The sequence below is a fragment of the Notamacropus eugenii genome, chromosome 5 (genome assembly GCF_028372415.1).
Source record: "Notamacropus eugenii isolate mMacEug1 chromosome 5, mMacEug1.pri_v2, whole genome shotgun sequence".
NCBI lineage: Eukaryota > Metazoa > Chordata > Mammalia > Diprotodontia > Macropodidae > Notamacropus > Notamacropus eugenii.
The window spans coordinates 231,983,309-232,002,940 of NC_092876.1; the positions used below are offsets into that span (position 1 = coordinate 231,983,309).

The window sequence follows — 19,632 nt, forward strand, 5'->3', positions numbered from 1 at the left end:
ATATACATGTAAGCTATCATGATCATCATGATCATGATCATGATCATGATCATCATCAATTGAATTTTCAGCAACAAAGCAAAGATTTCAGAAAAAGCCTCTCAATGTGACTGACTCCTTCCAATAGAGACAAGCCTCTTTCTTTAAATGAAAGGCTGCTCTAATGAAAATTCTCCTCAAATCTTTATGATGTAGATCAGTGAGCCTGTCTTCCATTTTCAGTGATATGATCTTATATAATTATTTGTTTGATATTATGACATGAACTCACTCCAAAAAGTGTGACACAGTAGCACATGTTCACTGCTCACAACCACCCTCCAAGACCCAGGTGCACTTTAATTTCCCCAGGTGCCTTCAGGGGCATTTGAAATGATGTCTTCCACATACCTCACGGGTTAGGAATTTCTCCTCATTTTTCTCCAAAGGCTGATATGGTTTCATGGGAGGGTACTGTGACTGAGCCACACATAATCCTAAGGCTTTAACCACCAGTGGAACAATGTGCCAGCCTCTACCTACCACCAATATCTACTCTCTCTATGCTCCTTCATATCAAGTTTCATTCACAGGATAAACCCAATCCTCTAGAAGTTTGCACACAGATTAACTCACAAACTGTCAGGGGCCTATACCTGTACATAAACCACACTACCAGTCCTGATGAATCATCATTCAATTTATCTCATAGCTCCTGATTTACATGACTACTCTTTGCATTAATTCAATTACTCCAACCACAATACTAATTCTCTGACCATGCCTCAGTCTCCACTTGCTCCACATACTACTCTCCACACATTTCTATAGCCAGATCTAATACTGCCCTGGCAAAGAGTGATCATCAAGAAATTGTCTTGAAATTTTTTCACAGACTTGTGAGTAATTAGCAGTTCAGGCAGCTACAAGTCCCTTTTGCCCTCCACGCGCAGAAATCTGCTTTTCAAGTCAGGCATCCCAAGAGTCCAGCACTGTGCAGGATGGCATCTCTGTATGAGTTGGTAAGACAGGAATAATCGTAATATAAATATATCCACACGTGGGTGTGTATGTATTTGCATTTCATATTGAGTGATAACTTTTTATCAGAAGGCCTAATTTTTTAAAATGTAAACCACTAGGGATTTCCTAGGATAAGATGGTGGTTATCTTGAAAATATAATTGTGTTTTGTATATCCCTGAAAAGTTATAAAGTAAATGGATACACACTCAGACCACAAGGGCTCTTTAGGTGGTTAGGGATAGCTTTGTATTTACTCTGTGTGAGACGTATATGTATACATATAGACATCCCTATTGTCTCCGTCAATAGCATATAGGCTTGTATTTCATTTTTGTCTTTGTATCTCCAGTACGTAACTAGCACAATGCCTGGCACGTAGTAGGTGATAGATTCCCCAGCCCTTTACATACTCTGTGATCCAGTGACAGTGGCCTCCTTGTTGTTCCTTGAACAAGACACTACATCTCCTGATTCTAGAATTTTCTGGCTTCCTTCTAGTCCCAACTAAAATCTCACCTTCTACTGGAAAGCCTTTTCTGATTTCCCTTAATGTAGTGTTTTTTCCTTGGGTAATTATTTCCCATTTATCTTATACATTGGACAGCTAGGTGGAACAGTGGATGGAACTTAGGCCTTGGAGTCAGCAAGTTCAAACTGAAGAATTCAAGTTCAGACTCAGACACTTGCTAGCTATACGACCCTGGGTAAGACACTTATCCACTCTCTGCCTCAGTTTCCTCAGCTGTAAAATGGGGATGGTCATAGCATCCACCTTTCAAAGGTTATTGCAAGAATTAAATTTTATAATATTTGTAAAGCATTTAGCACAATGCTTGGCATGTAGTAGGTGCTCAATAAATGCTTATTCCCTTCCTTATAAAACTTGTTTGGACATGGTTGTTTCCATTTTGTCTCCCCTGTAATCTCCTTAAGGACAGCGACTGTCTTTTACTTCTCTTTGCATCCCCAGGGTTTAGCATAACATTTAGCACATGGTAGATGCTTATTGGTTGACTGTCATGGTCAGATTTTTGTCAGTAATATTATTTTGACAAATGTCAAATTGAATTGGAGAGGGCAGAGACTGGAAGCCAGACCTATGAAGAGACTATTTCAGTGGGGAAAGGGATGTGAATGAGAGATGTTGTGGAGGCAGGATCAGCAAGACTTGGTACACACAGAATGATGGAAAATCAAGAGTCAAGAACAAGTCTGATTTACAAAGTGCATGATGGAAGGATGGCGATGCCCTCAACAGGAACAGGGAAGTTTGGAGGAGGAACTGATAGAACACCCAAGAGAATGAATCCTACAAGGACTTGGGACTTGGGTGTTTGCACCCAATTCATGGACATCCCCTCACTTTCCAGTTCTTGGCCACCACAAAAAGAGCTGCTATAAATATTATTGTATAAATAGGTCCTTTTCCCTTTAAAAAAATCTCTTTGGGATATAACTTCTCTCCACTTGTAATGATGCTACCACCCCTTTGATGTTAACTACTATAATGAACTTATTTACTATGGGTACTATTTTAGTACTACCACAGTAGTACCATCCTATTACGATGATACTTATTGGTCTCTGATTTCCAGTTTCTCCTCTTTCTAGTTCATTTTCCATATGCCTGCCAATATATACTTTCAAAGCACAAGTCTGACCATGTCATTCATCCTCTCAAAAATCTTCAGTTGGCTTCCCATTGTCTCTAGTATATAATGTAAATTCCCTAACCTAGCATTTAAAGCCATGAATAATCTGGCTTCTGCCTCCCTTTATAACCTATTTCATACTATTCTTCTCTACAAATTCTGTGTTTTAGCCAAACTGTTCTTGTTTCCCAAACTGGATACTCCAATGCCTTCTCAATATATATTTGACCAAATTCTCTCTCTTACCTGGAACAAGCTCCCTTTTCATCAATATCCGTCAGAATCCTTGTCCTCCGTGCAAGGCTTAATTCAGAGGAAGCTCTTCCACGAAGTCATGCACAATCCCTTCTCCCAAGTTGTTACTGTTCTCTCCATCCACAAATTACTTTGTATTATACTTATTTTTATACTAATTGTACTTCTCCAAAGTTTATTTGAAGTGCCTCGAGTGCAAGGGCACTTGTCTTTTTTCTCTTCTTTAATCATTGGGCCTTCTTTGTACATAGTAGGTATTTAATGAATGCCTCTCAGTTCTCCATGTGCCATACTGAAATTCCTAAAGCAGAGGTCTCACTACGTTATTCCCCCACTCAGAAAAGCTCTGCCTCTGGAATCAAACGCGAACTCCTTGGTTTAAGGCTCTTCACAACCTGGCTCCAACTTACCTTTCCAACTTACACTTTCTTATCCTGTCCTTCTTGTTACTTCCACCACATTCCTCTTCACACCCTTTTGCAGACTGCCCTGAATGCCTAGCATACATTTCTTCCTTACCTCTTCCTCTTAGAATCCCACCTCCTTCTAGAGCTCAGGCTCACTTGTCCTCAGCCCTTTCCTAGTCTTCACACACACACACACACACACACACACACACACACACACATTATATTTATACATATTGTATATACTCCCTCCTCATTGGTGGGGATTAATGCCCTGCCATATCAATGGGCCTTGGGACTTCGAGTTATACTTGTATACTTAATGTATATCTGTCTCCTGATAGAAAATAAGCTCCTTACAGGCAGGGATATTTCATTTATACCTTTGTTTCCCTGGCACCTAATACAATGCCTGGCCCATAATAGACACCTAATAACTGTTTTCTGATGGATGGATCCGAGCTAACTTGAGTTGAAGGAATATACTGGGCAACCTGGGAGTCTAATTTAATGTGGTTAAGTGAATGAAACTGAAGTGAGTAATTAGAGACTGTGAAGCTATGGCTTAATTCATCAGTAGAGAGCTTGAACCGTGAGACTTCCACCTGCTCTAAAGAATCAGTAAAATCACCTCACTAAAACACATGTACACGGAGAGTATACACACACACACACACAAATACAAACACACACACACTAACCACCACCACTGTGGATCCTGACTCTTTTTCCCAAAACTGTTTAAGTTATATGACTAAGATAGTAACTCAGAACAGGCCATTTAGGCTTTCATTTAAATCTGTTATTTTTCTAGAGCAGACACTTTTTAAAAAAGAAAATCCTCATTTAGCTTTGCTGTATTACCAGGCAGCCAGCAGATGGCATTGTTGCAGATGGGCTGGCTCCTATTTTTTTCTTCCAAGGCTTATCTGAATGCTGTAGGCATGGGGGCATCATCATTTAGGCTGTTTATTTTAGCACTAATATAGATCTCCGCCTGAGTGTTTTTATTCTGGAAATATTTCTTGGCTCTAGAATTGCTGGTTACAGAAAAACAGGCGTTTGAGAGAGAGTCAGAGAGTCTGCTTTTCAGATCTTTATTCTGAGACTTTCTCTTGTGGGCTCGAGGCCCAGAAATCTGAAAGGTGGGGAAACTGGACTGGGTGAGGGGTGCTTAACCTGGGCTCCACAGATTTGCTCTTTTAATATCTACATTTCAGCATAATTGGTTTTCTTTGTAACCCCATATATTTTATTGTATGCACTAAAAACATCATTCTGAGAGGGAATCTACAAGGGTCGCCATGCTGCCAAAGGGGTCAAGACGTAAAAGGCAAGGAGAATGGAAAGGGAATATGCATTTATTAAGTGCCTGCAGTATGTCAAGCACTATGCTAAGTGCTTTACAAATGTTGTCTCATTTGATCCTCACAATAACCCTGGGAAGTAGGTGATATGATCAGCCCCATTTTTCAGTTGAGGAAATGAGTTGGACAAGTATAAATGACTTTCCCAGGGTCACATAGCTAGCAAGCATCTGAGACTGGATTTGAACTTAGGTCTTTCCAACTCTAGGCCCAACTCTAGCTCCACAAGCTACCTCTAAGAGGCTAAGAAAAGTATTAACACAAGTTAACTTCTAAGAGGTTAGCAAAAGAGGATAAAACTCTTGGACTGGATAATCTCTCAGGTCCATCCCATTTCTGAACCTATGAATACAATGCAATGAAAAATGAATTTCTCACATCTATGTTATTTGCTTGAATCATCATGAAAATGGGGTCTTATCCTTTTCCCTTTCGCTCTTTATTCCACTCCCATATCCCATCTATGACAAAGGCATCAGGGTCCATGCGAAAGAGCAAGGACTCCAGAGTCTGAGGACCTGGGTTCGAGTCTCACCTCTGACACTTTGTACCTGTGTAGCAAGTCAATCAGTCAACAAGCATTTTAAAAAATTTACTTATTTATTTGCAGTTTACAACATTCAGTTCCACAAGCTTCGGAGTTTCAAATTTTCTCCCCCTTCCTCCCCTTCGCACTTCTCAAGACAGCATGCAATCCAATATAGGCTCTATGTATACATTCACATTAAACATGTTTTCATATTAGTCTTGTCGCACATAAGAATTGTAACCAATGGAATGAACCACCCAACAAGCATTTTTTAAACTGTCTTATGCGCTAGGCACTGTTCTAAGTAAAGAGAACACAAGTACAAGCCTAAAGAAAGAGAGTCCCTTCCTTCAAGGAGACTGCATGCTAACAGGGAGGACAACATTAAAAGGCAGTTGAAGAGGGAAAGGGGAATGTACCCAGCAAAGAAGAGGAGAATACAGACAAAGCCCTGTGGAGCTGAAGTGTGGCCTGAAGATTTGGCCTGGGCCTCTTCCTTAAAATAGGGGGAAAATTACCAGCCAATTGGAAGGTGAGGCCTCAGGGGTGAGGGTACTCCCAAAGTGACAAGCCGTCCAGGGGCAAAATGAGCTTGTAGTTTAAAGAGATTTCTATGGCCTGGTAGACCAAGTCCTATCTAGGTGAGTCAGCAGGGCATCCTGGCAAGGAGTGAAGCTTTGGACTAGTCATTTAACTTCCCTGGGCTTTACCTGTAAAATATGTGTGTGTGTGTGTGTGTGTGTGTGTGTGTGTGTGTGTGTGTGTGTGTGTGTGTGTAGGAGGGGCAGTTTAAATGACTTCTAGGTCCTTTCTCTGATCACAGAGCTCAATCCCATGGCATCACAGGCACATCCCTAACCTTCCATAAAAATCACATTCAAAATCAGTTTTTTTCTCCTTGTTAAAGAAAACAATGCAAAGATCTGAATCTGAGAACTGTAGTGTTCATTTAGTCTGGTTAATAATGACTCAGAAAAAAAAGGTTCTTGCTGTCCTTTTCAGGAGGTACATTCAGTGTACAGAATCTTAGCAGCAATTTTGAACACTGGGAACATCGAATTCGCATCAATTTCTTCGGAACACCAGACGGATAAGAGTGAAGTGCCCAATTCAGTGGCCTTGGAAAATGGTAACTATTTGATGGTCAGGCCCTGTGTTTTTCTAGTACATGTTAACGATGCTACTGTTTCCACTAGCACTACTTCTGCTGTGGCTGCAGCTGGCCTGGCTTGTGACAGTGTCTGAAGGCTCTGGCTCAGGCCCACATCTGGGTTCTGTTGTGTTCCAGCTGCCACCCTGCTTGGCATCAGCTCAGAGGAGCTCCAGGAGGCTCTCACCTCACACTGCGTGGTCACCAGAGGGGAAACTATCATCCGCACCAACACTGTGGACAAAGCTGCTGACGTTCGAGATGCCATGTCGAAAGCCCTGTATGGGAGGCTTTTCAGCTGGATTGTAAATCGCATCAACACGCTGTTACAGCCAGATAAAAATATATGGCAAGTCTGTGTGGGCCTCTGTGTCTGTGGGGGAGGTGGGAGGGGGAAGGGGACAGATGGAGGGTAGAAGAGGGAGTGGAACCGAGGGGGAGGGAGCAGAGAGACAGAGGGAGGAGGAAGAGGAAAGGAGCGGGGAGCTTGAGAGGGGGAATGAGAGAGAAGGAGGGGGTACAGGAAGAGGGAGGGGAAAATGGGAGAGGGAGTACAGAACAGAGAGAGGGAGAGGGGAAGAAAGAGAGAAGGGGAGAGGGGAGGGAGAAGGGGAAGGAAGAGAGGACAGAAGAGGGTGAGGGAAAAAAAGGAGAGGGAGGGAGAGAGAGACAGACAGAGTTTAGAGGTTTGCTCAGAAGATAGCATTATTGATTTTTTTTCCAGAGGAAAAGAACAGACATATATTTTGAACTTTAAAACAGAAATCATCTGTTCTTGATTTTTTTTATTAGTAAGACATAGCTGGCTATATCCATATTTACAAGTTAATGAGGTCTCATTCCATACTGCATTTATTCCCAAGGGAAGCATCTAACTTATTCTTCCCACAGTCTTTAGGACAGGCATTGTTGTTTGCCTTTCATTCTTAAAGAGGACCAATGTCTTCAGAAGGGTGATGTCTTGACTTGCAAGTGAATTGGATTTAAGTGAGGCAGAGCAATGCAAAGTCATCAGCCTCACTCTCTCCTCCAGAGTCATCTGGGTCCAGTGGCAAGACACAGGTCAAGACTATTGCTAGTTAGCAAAGGCCCTAGATTCAGTGGGAGCCCTTGGCCTTTTTAAGCCAAGGTCTTTCCCAGGTCTCACTTTGTCTGAGGCAACACCCATTCAGGGAAGCCAGCCATGTGGTAGAAGAAGGTGAGAATATCAAACCCCATAGGAGTAAATGAGAGACAGCACAGTGTAGCAATATCAGGTCTGACCCTGGGAGTTGAGAAGGCTTTGATTCAAGTTTTGCCTCTAATATCTTCTGACTCTGTGATCCTGGGCAAGTCACTTAATTTTTCAGTACTACAGGGAACCCCAAAGACTATAAAGTATAGCTGAATATCTGCCTGATGTAGGCATCTACTGATGAGGTCATAAGTGTAGTCAAAAAAAAGAAAACAGGAGCAACTGGGGGTTGGGGGGGGGGAGGGAGGGAGAGAGGGAGGGGGGGGAGAGAGAGAGGGAGTGAGAGAGAGAGAGACTGTATCATCTCTATATGGTTTCTCCATGTATACCAAGTTTTATTTAGCAAGGTGTCTGTTCTTTCTACGCATGTACGCAGGTTTGTAAACATGCGTGCATTTTATCTGCTCTTGAGATGTGCTTTCTCCTGGTAAGGATTGTCATGCTTATTTCCCATGCAGCCGGGCAGAGCGTGGGATGAATGTTGGGATTCTGGATATCTTTGGATTTGAGAACTTCCAGAGAAACTCCTTTGAGCAACTCTGTATAAATATTGCCAATGAGCAAATCCAGTACTATTTCAACCAACACATTTTTGCACTTGAGCAGGTAAAACTGAATTCTGAAATAATTAAATATGATAATGGAAGTGGTGGGGATAGGAGATAGTAAACTCCCTCCAAATTGCCTGTGGCCCAAAGCAAAAACTCTGATTGAGAGGCTGAAGAGGAAAGACTGGATAAAATGAGCTGGCTAGTGAGGAGATTCTGTTTTTAATAGAAAATTCCTGTCAAGAACATGTAAATAATCTAAATTTAGCCCAAATGGAGACTTCTAGATCTCTTTAGAAAGGTGCAGTTTCCTACTTGTGTGGAATTGGTGACAAGACAATTATTTAAATCCTCCTTCAAAACAAAATGCTTCTATCTGTGAGCTAATTTCATAGATCATAGTATCCCCTGCCTCCACTCAATTAGAAAATATGTAAGATATTATCTAAAATGGGACTGATGAGCTTACAAGTAGGGCTTAGACCCTTGTTGCTCTCCACACCCCACCAGTGTCCCCATGCTATGAATTGTGTTGCCCTCAATACCCACCCTTGTAGAGATTTTGCCCAGTTGGACAATTCCAGAGAGGGGCAGTGCTCTAGAGATAGGAATTAAGCTCTATGAGGCTGATGGTAAGTAACACAAAAGGTGTTGGGCGTAGCAAGGAGCTGGCTGCTAGTTTCCTGCTTTCACTATGACTCAGGGCTGCTCTTGTCTCTAGGCTAGAGAATTTATCAAGACCTTCCTCTGGGATATCCTTCCTTCTGTGCTTAGCAAGTTGGTATGACAATAAAAACCAGTCTTTTTCTTGTATAGAAGTAGCCACTTTACTGGAAGGAATGATGATAGGGCAGTTACATGATACACTGGATAGAGTACTGGCTCTGGAGTAGGAGGACCTGAGTTCAAATTTGGCCTCAAACATTTGACACTTACTAGCTGTGTGACCCCTGGGCAAGTCACTTAACCTTAATTATCTTACCAAAAAAAAGAGAGGAAAGAAAAAAGAAATGATGATGAGATACACATAAACTGATTATTAGGTCAGCCTCAAGACCTAAATTAAATGCCAAATGCCCTTTGGTTCAGCTTTGGAGATAGTTCTCATAGCTTTTTTCAGTTGTTTTGGATAAATCTGCCCAGGTCTCCCGCCTCTCCCAGTCCCTCTTACCAACTCTCAATCCTATCTATCCCCAGTCGAAAATCTTTTTGTCTGCTTCTGTAAGAAATCTATTTCTCTTTCTGAAGCTCTCAGGTTAGGTTGACTTGCTCCATTGCAAGAGAAATCTTACCACCTGCTCTAAATCAGATGCTTAATAGGAAGGTTTTTTCCTCTCTTCAGCTTCCTTCCTCTTCTATCTGTCCTCTTGACTCTTCTGTTTTCATTCTAAAAATGCAGTGTCACCCTATCTGTCTTGGGAGAAATAGACAAGCATCCCCTTTTTATCTAAAATCAGCTGTTTGCTACGTCATTAACAGGTAGAGCCAATCAACCATTTCTGCACACAAGACAGCGTACAAATATCAGTGGCAATTTATCACTGAAAATTTAATGCTATTGCCCTCTAGAAATTTCTCAGAGATAATGTAGGGACTATATGGTACCTGTGAGTTCATTGAAATGAGGTGTTCCTGGATAAGGGAACCTTAGCACCTTCTCTGAAAGACTTGCTTTGGACGCTAAAACGTTATATGACTTGCCGAGGGTTACAGAGTCAGTGTGTCAGAGATGGATCCTGGATCCCAGAGTTCCTAGTGTTGAGGCTGACTCTCTACTTACTCTGCTACACTTCTTCTTAGAAATCTCACAGCAAGATGATATGTTGTTTATAACTTGATCAGTCAAGTGTTGGGGGGCAGGGATGGGGGACAGGGGATTGTATGTATTCATACTAAATTTTCCAACAGATGGAATATCAGAATGAAGGAATTGATGCCACAATAGTGGAATATGAAGACAATCGCCCTCTCCTGGATATGTTTCTCCAGAAACCAATGGGATTGCTTTCTCTCCTTGATGAAGAAAGCAGATTTCCCCAGGCAACGGACCTGACATTAGTTGGTATGTATTTTTTCAATAAAGGAATGCACATTCGGTCCAGAACATGGCATCTGTTCACATCCTTAAGGCAAAGGGGATCTAACATAAAACTTTACATACCCAGTAATTTTTTGAGATCGTAATGGGTGTATAAAATGTAGCCCCCTTTAAAATTAATTAAAATATTTAGAAAGTGACAGGTAACATTTATGCCCTACCACCTTCCCAAACTCACCATGTCTAAAACTGAACTCACTGAACTCATCTTTTCTACCCACCTACTCTAAATCCTTCTGACTTTTCTGTTTCTGAAAATGGAGCCACCAGAATCTATAGTCACCAAGATCTGAGAGTTGAATTCATCTTTGACTCCTCTTTCCTTAGCCATCACATCTTATTGCGTCTTCCTTTAGGTCTGACCCATCCTTTTTGAAAGGAAGCATGGCCCAGTAACCAAGAGCTAGCCTCAAAGTCAAGATGACCTTCATCCAAATGCTTCCTCTGACACCTACTGATTGTGTGACCCCATGAAGTCTTTCACCTTCTCTTGTTGAGAAGGTGCTGACCTGCAGGGTAAAGGGAGTTTCCTTGCCTGGGCTTTTCCTAGATCCATGAAATCCTAGGTTCAGTCCCTATCCCTAATCTTCCTTTCTACAGTCACTGACACAGTCATAGTCCAAATCCATATTATTACATGCCTGAATTATTATATGCTCTTCCTATGTAGTTCTCATTCTCTCTCTCTCTCTCTCTCTCTCTCTCTCTCTCTCTCTCTCTCTCTCCCCCTCTCTCTCCCTCCCTCCCAATTCCATTTCCATCCTGATTACAGCTGCTAAATTAATCATCCCCAAATCCCAGTTTTATGACATCATTCATCTGCTAAAATATTTTCAATTACTCTCCACTATTTATAGGTTGAAACTCAAACTTAGCTTGGAATTCAAGGCCCTTGACAATTGGGCTCCAAGTTCCTCCTTCAACCATAGCTTTTATTAGTTTCGTCCATGATATCCTCATAGAAGTCAGACAGATCTTTATATTCACTGTTCCCCAAACATGATTCTCCCTGGGGCAGTTACATGGCATTGTAGATATAGTGGTGGGCCTGTAGTAAGGAAGACCTGAGTCCAAATCCAGCCTCAAACGCTTGGTAGAGCAAGTCACCGAAGTTCTCTCAGCCTCAGTTTCCTCAACTGTAAAACAGGTTTAATCAGATCTCCTCTCTCCCACAATTGTTGTGAGGATCAAATAAGATAACATTTGTAAAGTGCTTATCACAGGGCCTGGCACATAGCAGATGCTGAGTCACTGCTCACTCCCTTCCTTTCCCATTCATTCTTACTTACTTCACTTTTACTCATACTGTTTTCTCTCACAGGGATTTATTCTTTCATTCCTTTTCTTTGTTTCTGGTTCTTGTTCATTCGTTTCAGTTGCATCCGACTCTCTGTTTTCTTGTTTGGGGTTTTCTTGACAAAAATACTGGATTGGTTCACCATTTCCTTCTCCAGAACATTTTACAGATGGGGAAACGGAGGCAAGCAGGGTTAAGTGACTGGTCCAGGGTCACACAGCTAGTTAGTGTCTGAGGCCAAATTTGAACTCAGGAAGAGAAGTCTTGCTGACTTCAAGTCCAGTGTACTTTCCACTGTGTCACCTAGCTACCTTTTTCTTCTTTTCTTTTTTTGGCCTTCACCTAAATTGTAAGATCTTTAAAATCAGGAATCAAGTATGATTATATCATCATGGATATCCAGCTATCACTTCTCTCTCTCTCTCTCTCTCTCTCTCTCCTCTTTCCCGCCCCACCCCCATCATATTGTACATATTATGTAGTTACTTAGCTGTGTTCATGCTGTGTCCTCTCAAGCCCCAGTATACCATAAACTTCTGGAGGATAGGGACCGTTCTGTTTCTTCATCTCTGCCACCTTACATAGTACCTTGTAAATAGTGATTGCTTAATAAATGGCCACAGGACTGAACTGAAGGGTTTTTGTTTGTTTGTTTTCAGTACAGCACTGTCTGTCTTCCTGGCAGGTGCTTAGTAAATACTTGATGACAGACTCAGTGAATGAATGAATATTTCTATCCTTTCCCTTATTGGGGGAGGTTTTCACATAGCAGATTGCATTCCACATTTTTTGAAAAGTTTAGTCTGTTGACACCTCTATTAATTTCCCTGAGCACCTATAAATCTTGTGTGTTGCCAAGATGAATTGAGACCCACGTTATGTTCATTCCCTCAGGACAGGGTCTGTCCTGAAGCAAATTGGTGATGTTTCTGGTATCACCAAAACAAACAAACAAACAAAAGCCCCAACACATTTGTGGGGAGTTCTTAGGGCGAGGAGGAAAAGCAGCTAATGGGAAACCATGAACCCTGGGAGATATTACCTAGTGCAGGAGTTGGGCAACTGGGCTAGTCAGATGCCTAAACAGGAGATGAAGCAACAAAGAAAAGAATGCACAGAAGAAACGCCTCCCTTCTAGCCTCATCTTTCTCCTCTAATCTAAGTGCAGTGACTCTCAGACTTAACCCTAATTCTCCTTATTTAGGTCTTCAGGGGCTCTTGGCAGGCACCTGGGACTGTTTTAGGTGGGAAGCCTGATCCAGATGCTCTCAAGGACATTCTGTACTGTGGTTTGTTTGTGTCTTTAAACAGATAAATTTGAAGATAATCTGCGATGTAAATACTTCTGGAGGCCAAAACGAGTGGAGTTATGCTTTGGCATTCAGCACTATGCTGGAAAGGTAAAAGGTGTTTGACTGTTACTGAGTCTGAATTTCAAGAGAGATAAGTGCCTGCATTGCCATGTCTGTGAAGCTCGTGAGATTGCTTGCAGATTTCTTTCTTTTTTAATTCTTCTTGAATCTGTAATCATAACTCACAAACTTTCACAGTGGGATCGATCACAAAAGTTGCCCCTGGCATAGGAACAGTTTCTCACAGGGGTGGCCTAGAGAGCTGCCATCTGCCTCTTACCTGAGGTATTGCCTAGAAGTGACAGCTCTCCAGAGAGCAAACATATTACTTCTTTTCCCAGCATGTTTAGCTGTGAATGTTCACATTTTAAAGTAATTCTAAAATGGGAATAAAACTAGGAGGGTTGATATAATTTTAGGCAAGGCCTACAGGGGACCATAACATCCAAATAAAAAGCCAAGAAAATCAATTAAACATCCAGATGTTTACTCAACCCAATACCAAGCATCAAAATATTTGGAGACATGGGATCATAGATTTCGAGTAGGAAAGGACACTAGAAGAACTTTATAAATGAGGAAACTAGAGCCTGGAAAAGTTCATTGACTTGCTCAAATTCACAGGGATAGTTACTAGGAGGGGCAGGATTTGAATGAAAGTCCTTTGATGACAACTCCACTGGACTAAGCTGTTGATGACAATCTAAATTGTTTTCTTTTTATTCAACTATTTTGACGTTACAGGTCAACCAAAATTTAGGGTTCCAATAGCAGTCAAGGCAGATGTTTGAAGTTTCCTTTTAAGAAATATAAATGACTGACATTTGTCAAACCTTTTCATCCATTATCTTGTTACAGCCTCACAACAACCCAATGAAGTAGGTACTCCACACATTGATATCCCTGTTCTATAGATAGGGAAACTGAGGTTTCAAAAGTTAAAGTGACTTGCCCATGGTTATAGTGCCAGTAAACGTAGTAAAGGGGATTTGAACTAAAGTTTTTCTGAGTCAAAGTCAAGGACTGTATCTACTGCATCGTATTATACCTTACATATACCATATTGTACCTAATTATATCATATTATACCATCTACTGCATTATACCTTACCTTTGTATAATGTTTTACATAATAGTTTTACAAAGGGCTTGGATACCCTTACCAACATTTTGAGTTAGGGAAGGCCAGTTTTATGCCTGAATCATAGAGGATCCTTATGCCTGCCTCTCAGGGTTGTTGTAATGATTACATGAGAAAATGAATGTAAAGCATATTAAGCCATATATCAGTGTCAGCCATGATGATTAGTATGATGATGAAGAAACTGAGGCTTAGGGGGAAGCTGGGGGTTATTTTCAAGATTATCCAGTTAATTCACTTCCTAATAGAGAGATGAAGTTCCATATTCAGAGCACAAAATGAGATATATTTTCTTTTAGACATGGCCAATCGGAAATGTGTTTTACTTTACTATAAATGTTTGTAAAAGGGGTTTTGTTTTTCTTTCTTTCTCATTTCAAAGTTGGGGAGTGAGTGGGTAGAAAGACAGATTTTTTGCTGATCAAAAACAATAAAATTTAGTTTAAAAAAAGATTATCCAGTCTGCTGTGCAGAAATCACTATGCTGGGCATTAAGGGGGATACAAAGATGAATAAAGAGAGTGTCTATTCTCAAGTAGTTTCCACTTTTATAGCAGGGATAAGGCAGATAGACAGCTAGCTGTGGTATGAGGCAGAACATGATGTATGCATCATAACACTGGTTAATACAAAATAGCTAAAATTTATATAGCTCTTGCAGGTTTGCTAAAGACTTTATATAGGTTACCTCATTCCATCCTCACAACAGTCCTGTGAGGTAGGTGCTATTGTTATTCCCACTTTATAGATGAGGGAACTGAGACTGAGAAAGGTTGTTACCCACCCAGGGTCATACAGCTAGTAAGTGTCTAAGTCAGGATTTGAATTCGAGCCTCTTTGATTCCAAATACACTGCTCTATCTACCATGCCACTTATCTGCTTCATTGGGGAGGTAAAAAGACACCAGGAAGGAAATAACATTTGAGCTGAACCTTATAGGGTACGGAACTTAGGAATTTGTGAGGGGAGAGAAAGAGGAGAGACTATTGGTAGAGGGAATGATATTAACAAAGGCAAGGAAGTAGAAAAGTTTGTGGGTATTTGGTGGAAAAGGGTTAGTTTTCTAGTTTTAGAAGAGTAAGGAAAGACAAAGCTGCAAAAGTACGTTTAGAGACCTGTTGTGAAGGTCCATGAGGGTCAAGATAAGCAGTTTGCATTTTTTCCTATAAGCAATAAAATTTACACATCTTCTTCTCCACCCACTTGGAAAATACTACTTGAATTATGATTATATGTTCTGCTAGTTGTCTCCATTTCAGCTGCTGTTCAAGGGACCAACAAAGCCTCAAGGACATTTCACCATGTCCTGCCCCTTAGTATAGACCAACACTCTCAAGGTGTAGAAAAGCAAGTCATTTAACCTTTTGGTTTTCTCATCTGTAACATGCGGAAAGTGATATTTATCTGTTTGCCTCATGGAGATGTGAAGAAAGTACTTTCTAACCCTTCAAGCATTATACAAATGCTTATATATCATATTATACCTAATTCTATCATATTATACCATCTACCACATTATGCCTTACCTGTGTATAATGTTTTAGTTTTACAAAGGGCTTGGCTACCCACACCAACATTTTGAGTTAGAAGGACCCATTTAAGAGTCCCAGAAAGGCAGTCATAAGATGAATACAAATAGTGTTTTGTAGAAATTTTTAAAAGTTGAGTATGGTGGTAGAGGTCTATAATCTGAGCAGCTAAGGGGGCTGAAATTAGTAGGTCTCTTTAGCTTGGGCATCCTGAGCTGCAGTGGGCTGAACTTATTGGGTGTTCAGCATCAGTTTGGTGAGTTCCTGGAAGGAAGAGGCCACCAGACCTCTTAAGGAGGGGAAAATCAGTTCGGGTGAGAAGTGGAGCAAGTCAAAGCTCCTATGCCAGTCAATAGTCAGGCCTGTGGATGACCACTAGACTTTTAACCTGGGTGAGATGGGAAGACAAGAAAAGAAAGAGACATTAAAAAGAAGGAAAGAAAGAATAAAACAAGAAAGAAAGAAGGAAGGAAGGAGAGAGGAAGGAAAAGGAACAAGGAAGAGAGAAAAGAGATAGGTAGGAAGGAAAGAAAATTGGAGGAATAGAGAAAGGAGAAATTTTAAAACACTGTATGTCGATTCTTTTTAAAATATATAATAAGATGAGTTAACTTTGCCTAACATCATTGAAAAAGCTGATTAAAAAGTAGTTTTTTTTAATAGAAAATAAAGGAAGTTTTATTTTGGATCTTAATCAGGAGCTGCTTCCCTCTCTTAAACACCTCCCAAACCTTCAGTATCGGTGCCCGATTACAATAGCAACTCACATTTGTATAATGCTTGAAGGGTTAGAAAGTACTTTCTTCACATCTCCATGAGGCAAACAGATAAATATCACTTTCCACATTTTACAGATGAGAAAACCAAAAGGTAAAATGACTTGCTCTTCCACACCTTGAGAGTGTTGGTCTATACTAAGGGGTAGGACATGGTGAAATGTCCTTGAGGCTTTGCCGGTCCCTTGACCACCAGTTGAAATGGAGACAACTAGCAAAACATATATGTAATGCTCTGAGTGACCCACCCTTCTCTGGTGCTAAGGGGTTTTTTACCCTCAGGAAACTTGGATCAAAAAAAATATCAGCAATACCAGGATGACCTGACCAGAGCATTATTTCATTCTGAAATGTACGTAAGTAAGTTGCTTAAGGGAAGATGATGGAGTCAGTCACAAAAGAGAAAAAGGCTGGCCATGTACCAGTGTGAGCCCAGTTGAGATTAAATTACACAGATTTATAGTGGACTCAATTGGTTCAACTTCATGATATCCTCTAATTGCAGTCAGTAACATAGGAATTGGAGCAGAGAAGGTAGATGGTAGACGTGACGTATGGTTGAGGAATAGCAGGTGGTGAATGTTGTAAGGACAGACAGACAAGGAGGGAAAGGTGTATGATTGAACTGGTCAACTTAGAGAATCAAGACTGTGAAATATAAGCCTGAAGATTGCTCCATATGATCTCTCCTTCTCCCCCAGTTTCTTGAAATTCTCTTAGTATGTATGTGTGTATATGTGGATTTATATGTAAATAGATAGATAGATAGATAGATAAATATGTATACACAGATATCAAGGAAGTCCTTATTTATTATTCACATGCCCTTGGATGTTTCATCATTATTTGTTTTCCTTAAAACAACATTGACCTGTTCCTCCAGTCTGGAATCCCTCATTGATCCTCAGAAATTGGTTGTTGGGGATCGTTTTACCACTAGATGTCTCCTGGTGTACTTTTTCCACCTTAAGCTTCCCTAATTGTGGTAATAATAATGTACTAAATGTATCTTTGTAATCCATAAGAATTAATATAGTGTAAGACACAGTAAAAATTCTTGGACTACAAATCTAAAGCCGTGGTCTTGAGTCTGCCACTTCTTAAACAGTCTTGGATGAAACATTTAGGCTGTTTGATTGAAATTCTGCTCCCCCCCCCCCAAGTCAATCAGTCAGTAATTATTTATTAACTATCTACTGTATGTCAGGCAATATGGCAGGCACTGGAGTGAGCTCCTTGAGGACAGGAAATATCTTTTGCCTTTCTTTGTAGCCCTCGTATTTTGCACAGTGCCTTGTACATTGTAGGTGCATGAATAATGTTTATTAACTGACTCACTAAAATGCAAACACAATCACTAGTCTCAAGGAGCTCATATTCTTTCGGAAGAGACAAGCACATCAATATGTATACTCAATAGCTATCATGAGAATAAATACAAATAAATGCAAGAAGGTTAAATGTGAAGTAATTTGGGAGGGAGGGCATGCACTAGCAGACAGGGATTAGGAAAGGTTTCATGTAAAAAAATGGTTCTCAAGCCGAATCTTGAAGGAAGGAAAGGATTCTTTGAAGCAAAGAAAAGGATATTCGATCTTAGGCTATAGGCAGCCACTGGCGTTGTTGAGTGGTGGAAAAACATGGCCAGTTCTGCACTTATGGAAAATCACCTTGGCAGCTGTGTCATGGACAGGCTGGGTTGGGGAGAGACCTGCGGCAGGGAGACCAAATTAAGAAGCCATTGTAATACTCTAGGAAAGAGGCAATGAGGGTCTGAGATTAAAGTGTAGTCATGTGAACAAAGAGAAGAGGTTAGATGTGAGAGACGTTATCAAAGGGAAGAGAGGAGAGATAAGTTGGAAAATGAAGGGGATGTAAAAAAATCAGTTTTTTTAAATAAGGTAACTATGATATGCTATATAAATGTAGGAAAGTTGTCCTCCACATGTAGTATAGGGTATTGTGTGGCTTCAAGAGAGGCAGAATAGACATCTCTAGCTTCTTCTCTCCCCCTCACCTCCTTCTCCAAAGGAAACTTTTAATTTCTACCAAGAGGAGAAGCAGGAGATAGAAGCCAGAATCTGAGCCACTCTGCTCTCCTCCAAGAGAAGAGACCAGGCTAGAAGGACATCTATCTACTCCTTAAACATTATCAGTCTAAAGAATTTGCTTTTCAGGTTCAAGCTAACCTTGTGATTGCTGTTTCTTTCATGGGGAGAGGAAGATCCAAGTTTTATATCCAAAGCTTGACTGTCTTCTCATCAAAGACTAGTTCCAAAGTAAGCACACATAGGAAGTAGCAAAGAAACCCATTTATCCAAGTTAGCAGCAAATTAGAAAAAGTATAGATAGGAGAATATATACCAGATGATATAGGATAAAAGTTCTCTCATTGGGAGCAGGTAGCTCAGCTCAAATAAGAGAATCCCAGATCTCAACTGAGGGGAAATTCCCTGAAGACTTTAAAAGTGTAGTAAGCAGGAGACAGAGACATGATGGGGATTGACAGTTCTCAAATTAGCTTCTTCTCAGGGTCTTTTTTTCCCCTCAGCCAGTGGAGTTGGCATCATCCATCTTCTCTCTCAAGTTGGAAACCAGAAATGCCTAAAGAAGTTGCAGAAATCAAAGACTCAAGAGACTCAAAGAGACTGAAGAGGTCTCCTCTTTCCCAATCTTGCCCCTCACACAGTGGCAGGGCATTGATTTCCATCAATGAAGTGACAATAGCAAAGTGAGAAAAGAGTCCCGTACCAGTGAGCTTTGGGACTCAGGTTACATAAACATAGAGTTTTTACCCAAAATAGACAAGAGACCAACTTCTCATTAGCAGGATTGGTTACAGGATGCTTCACACACATTATCTCATTTGATTCTCACAATGACCCTTTGAAATCAGTGTTTGTGGTTTAGTCATTTTAAGTTGTCACTCTTTGTGTCCCCATTTGGGGTTGGGTTTTTTTTTTTTTTTTGGCAAAAATGCTAGAGTCATTTTCCATTTCCTTCTCCAGCTCATTTTATAGATGAAAAAACAAGCAAACAGGTGACTTTCCCAGGGTCATACAGCTAGTAATCTGAGGTTAGATTTGAACTAAGGAAAATGAATCCTCCTGATTCTAAGGTCAGTGCTCTATCTGCTGTACCACCTAACTGTGAAATGGTACTATTGTTGTATTATTCCTATTTCAGATATAAGAAACTGAGACTCAAAGAGTTTAAATGACCTACCTATAGTCACATAGCTTCTAAGTATCAGAAATGAGATTCAAACCTAGGTTTCTCCTGGCTCCTTCAC

The 19,632-nt window shown here is 40.7% G+C and overlaps 1 protein-coding gene across 1 annotated transcript in view; it reads left to right on the top strand.

The window, feature by feature from the left end:
* The window catches only part of MYO3B (myosin IIIB), a 630,862-nt gene that overhangs the window by 257,699 nt on the left and 353,531 nt on the right, over positions 1–19,632 (top strand). Inside the window, exons 17-21 of the mRNA XM_072615711.1 lie at positions 6,217–6,343; positions 6,503–6,713; positions 8,057–8,204; positions 10,055–10,208; positions 12,853–12,941. Coding sequence (XP_072471812.1) covers positions 6,217–6,343; positions 6,503–6,713; positions 8,057–8,204; positions 10,055–10,208; positions 12,853–12,941 — 729 coding nt within the window. The remainder of the gene's footprint in view (positions 1–6,216; positions 6,344–6,502; positions 6,714–8,056; positions 8,205–10,054; positions 10,209–12,852; positions 12,942–19,632) is intronic.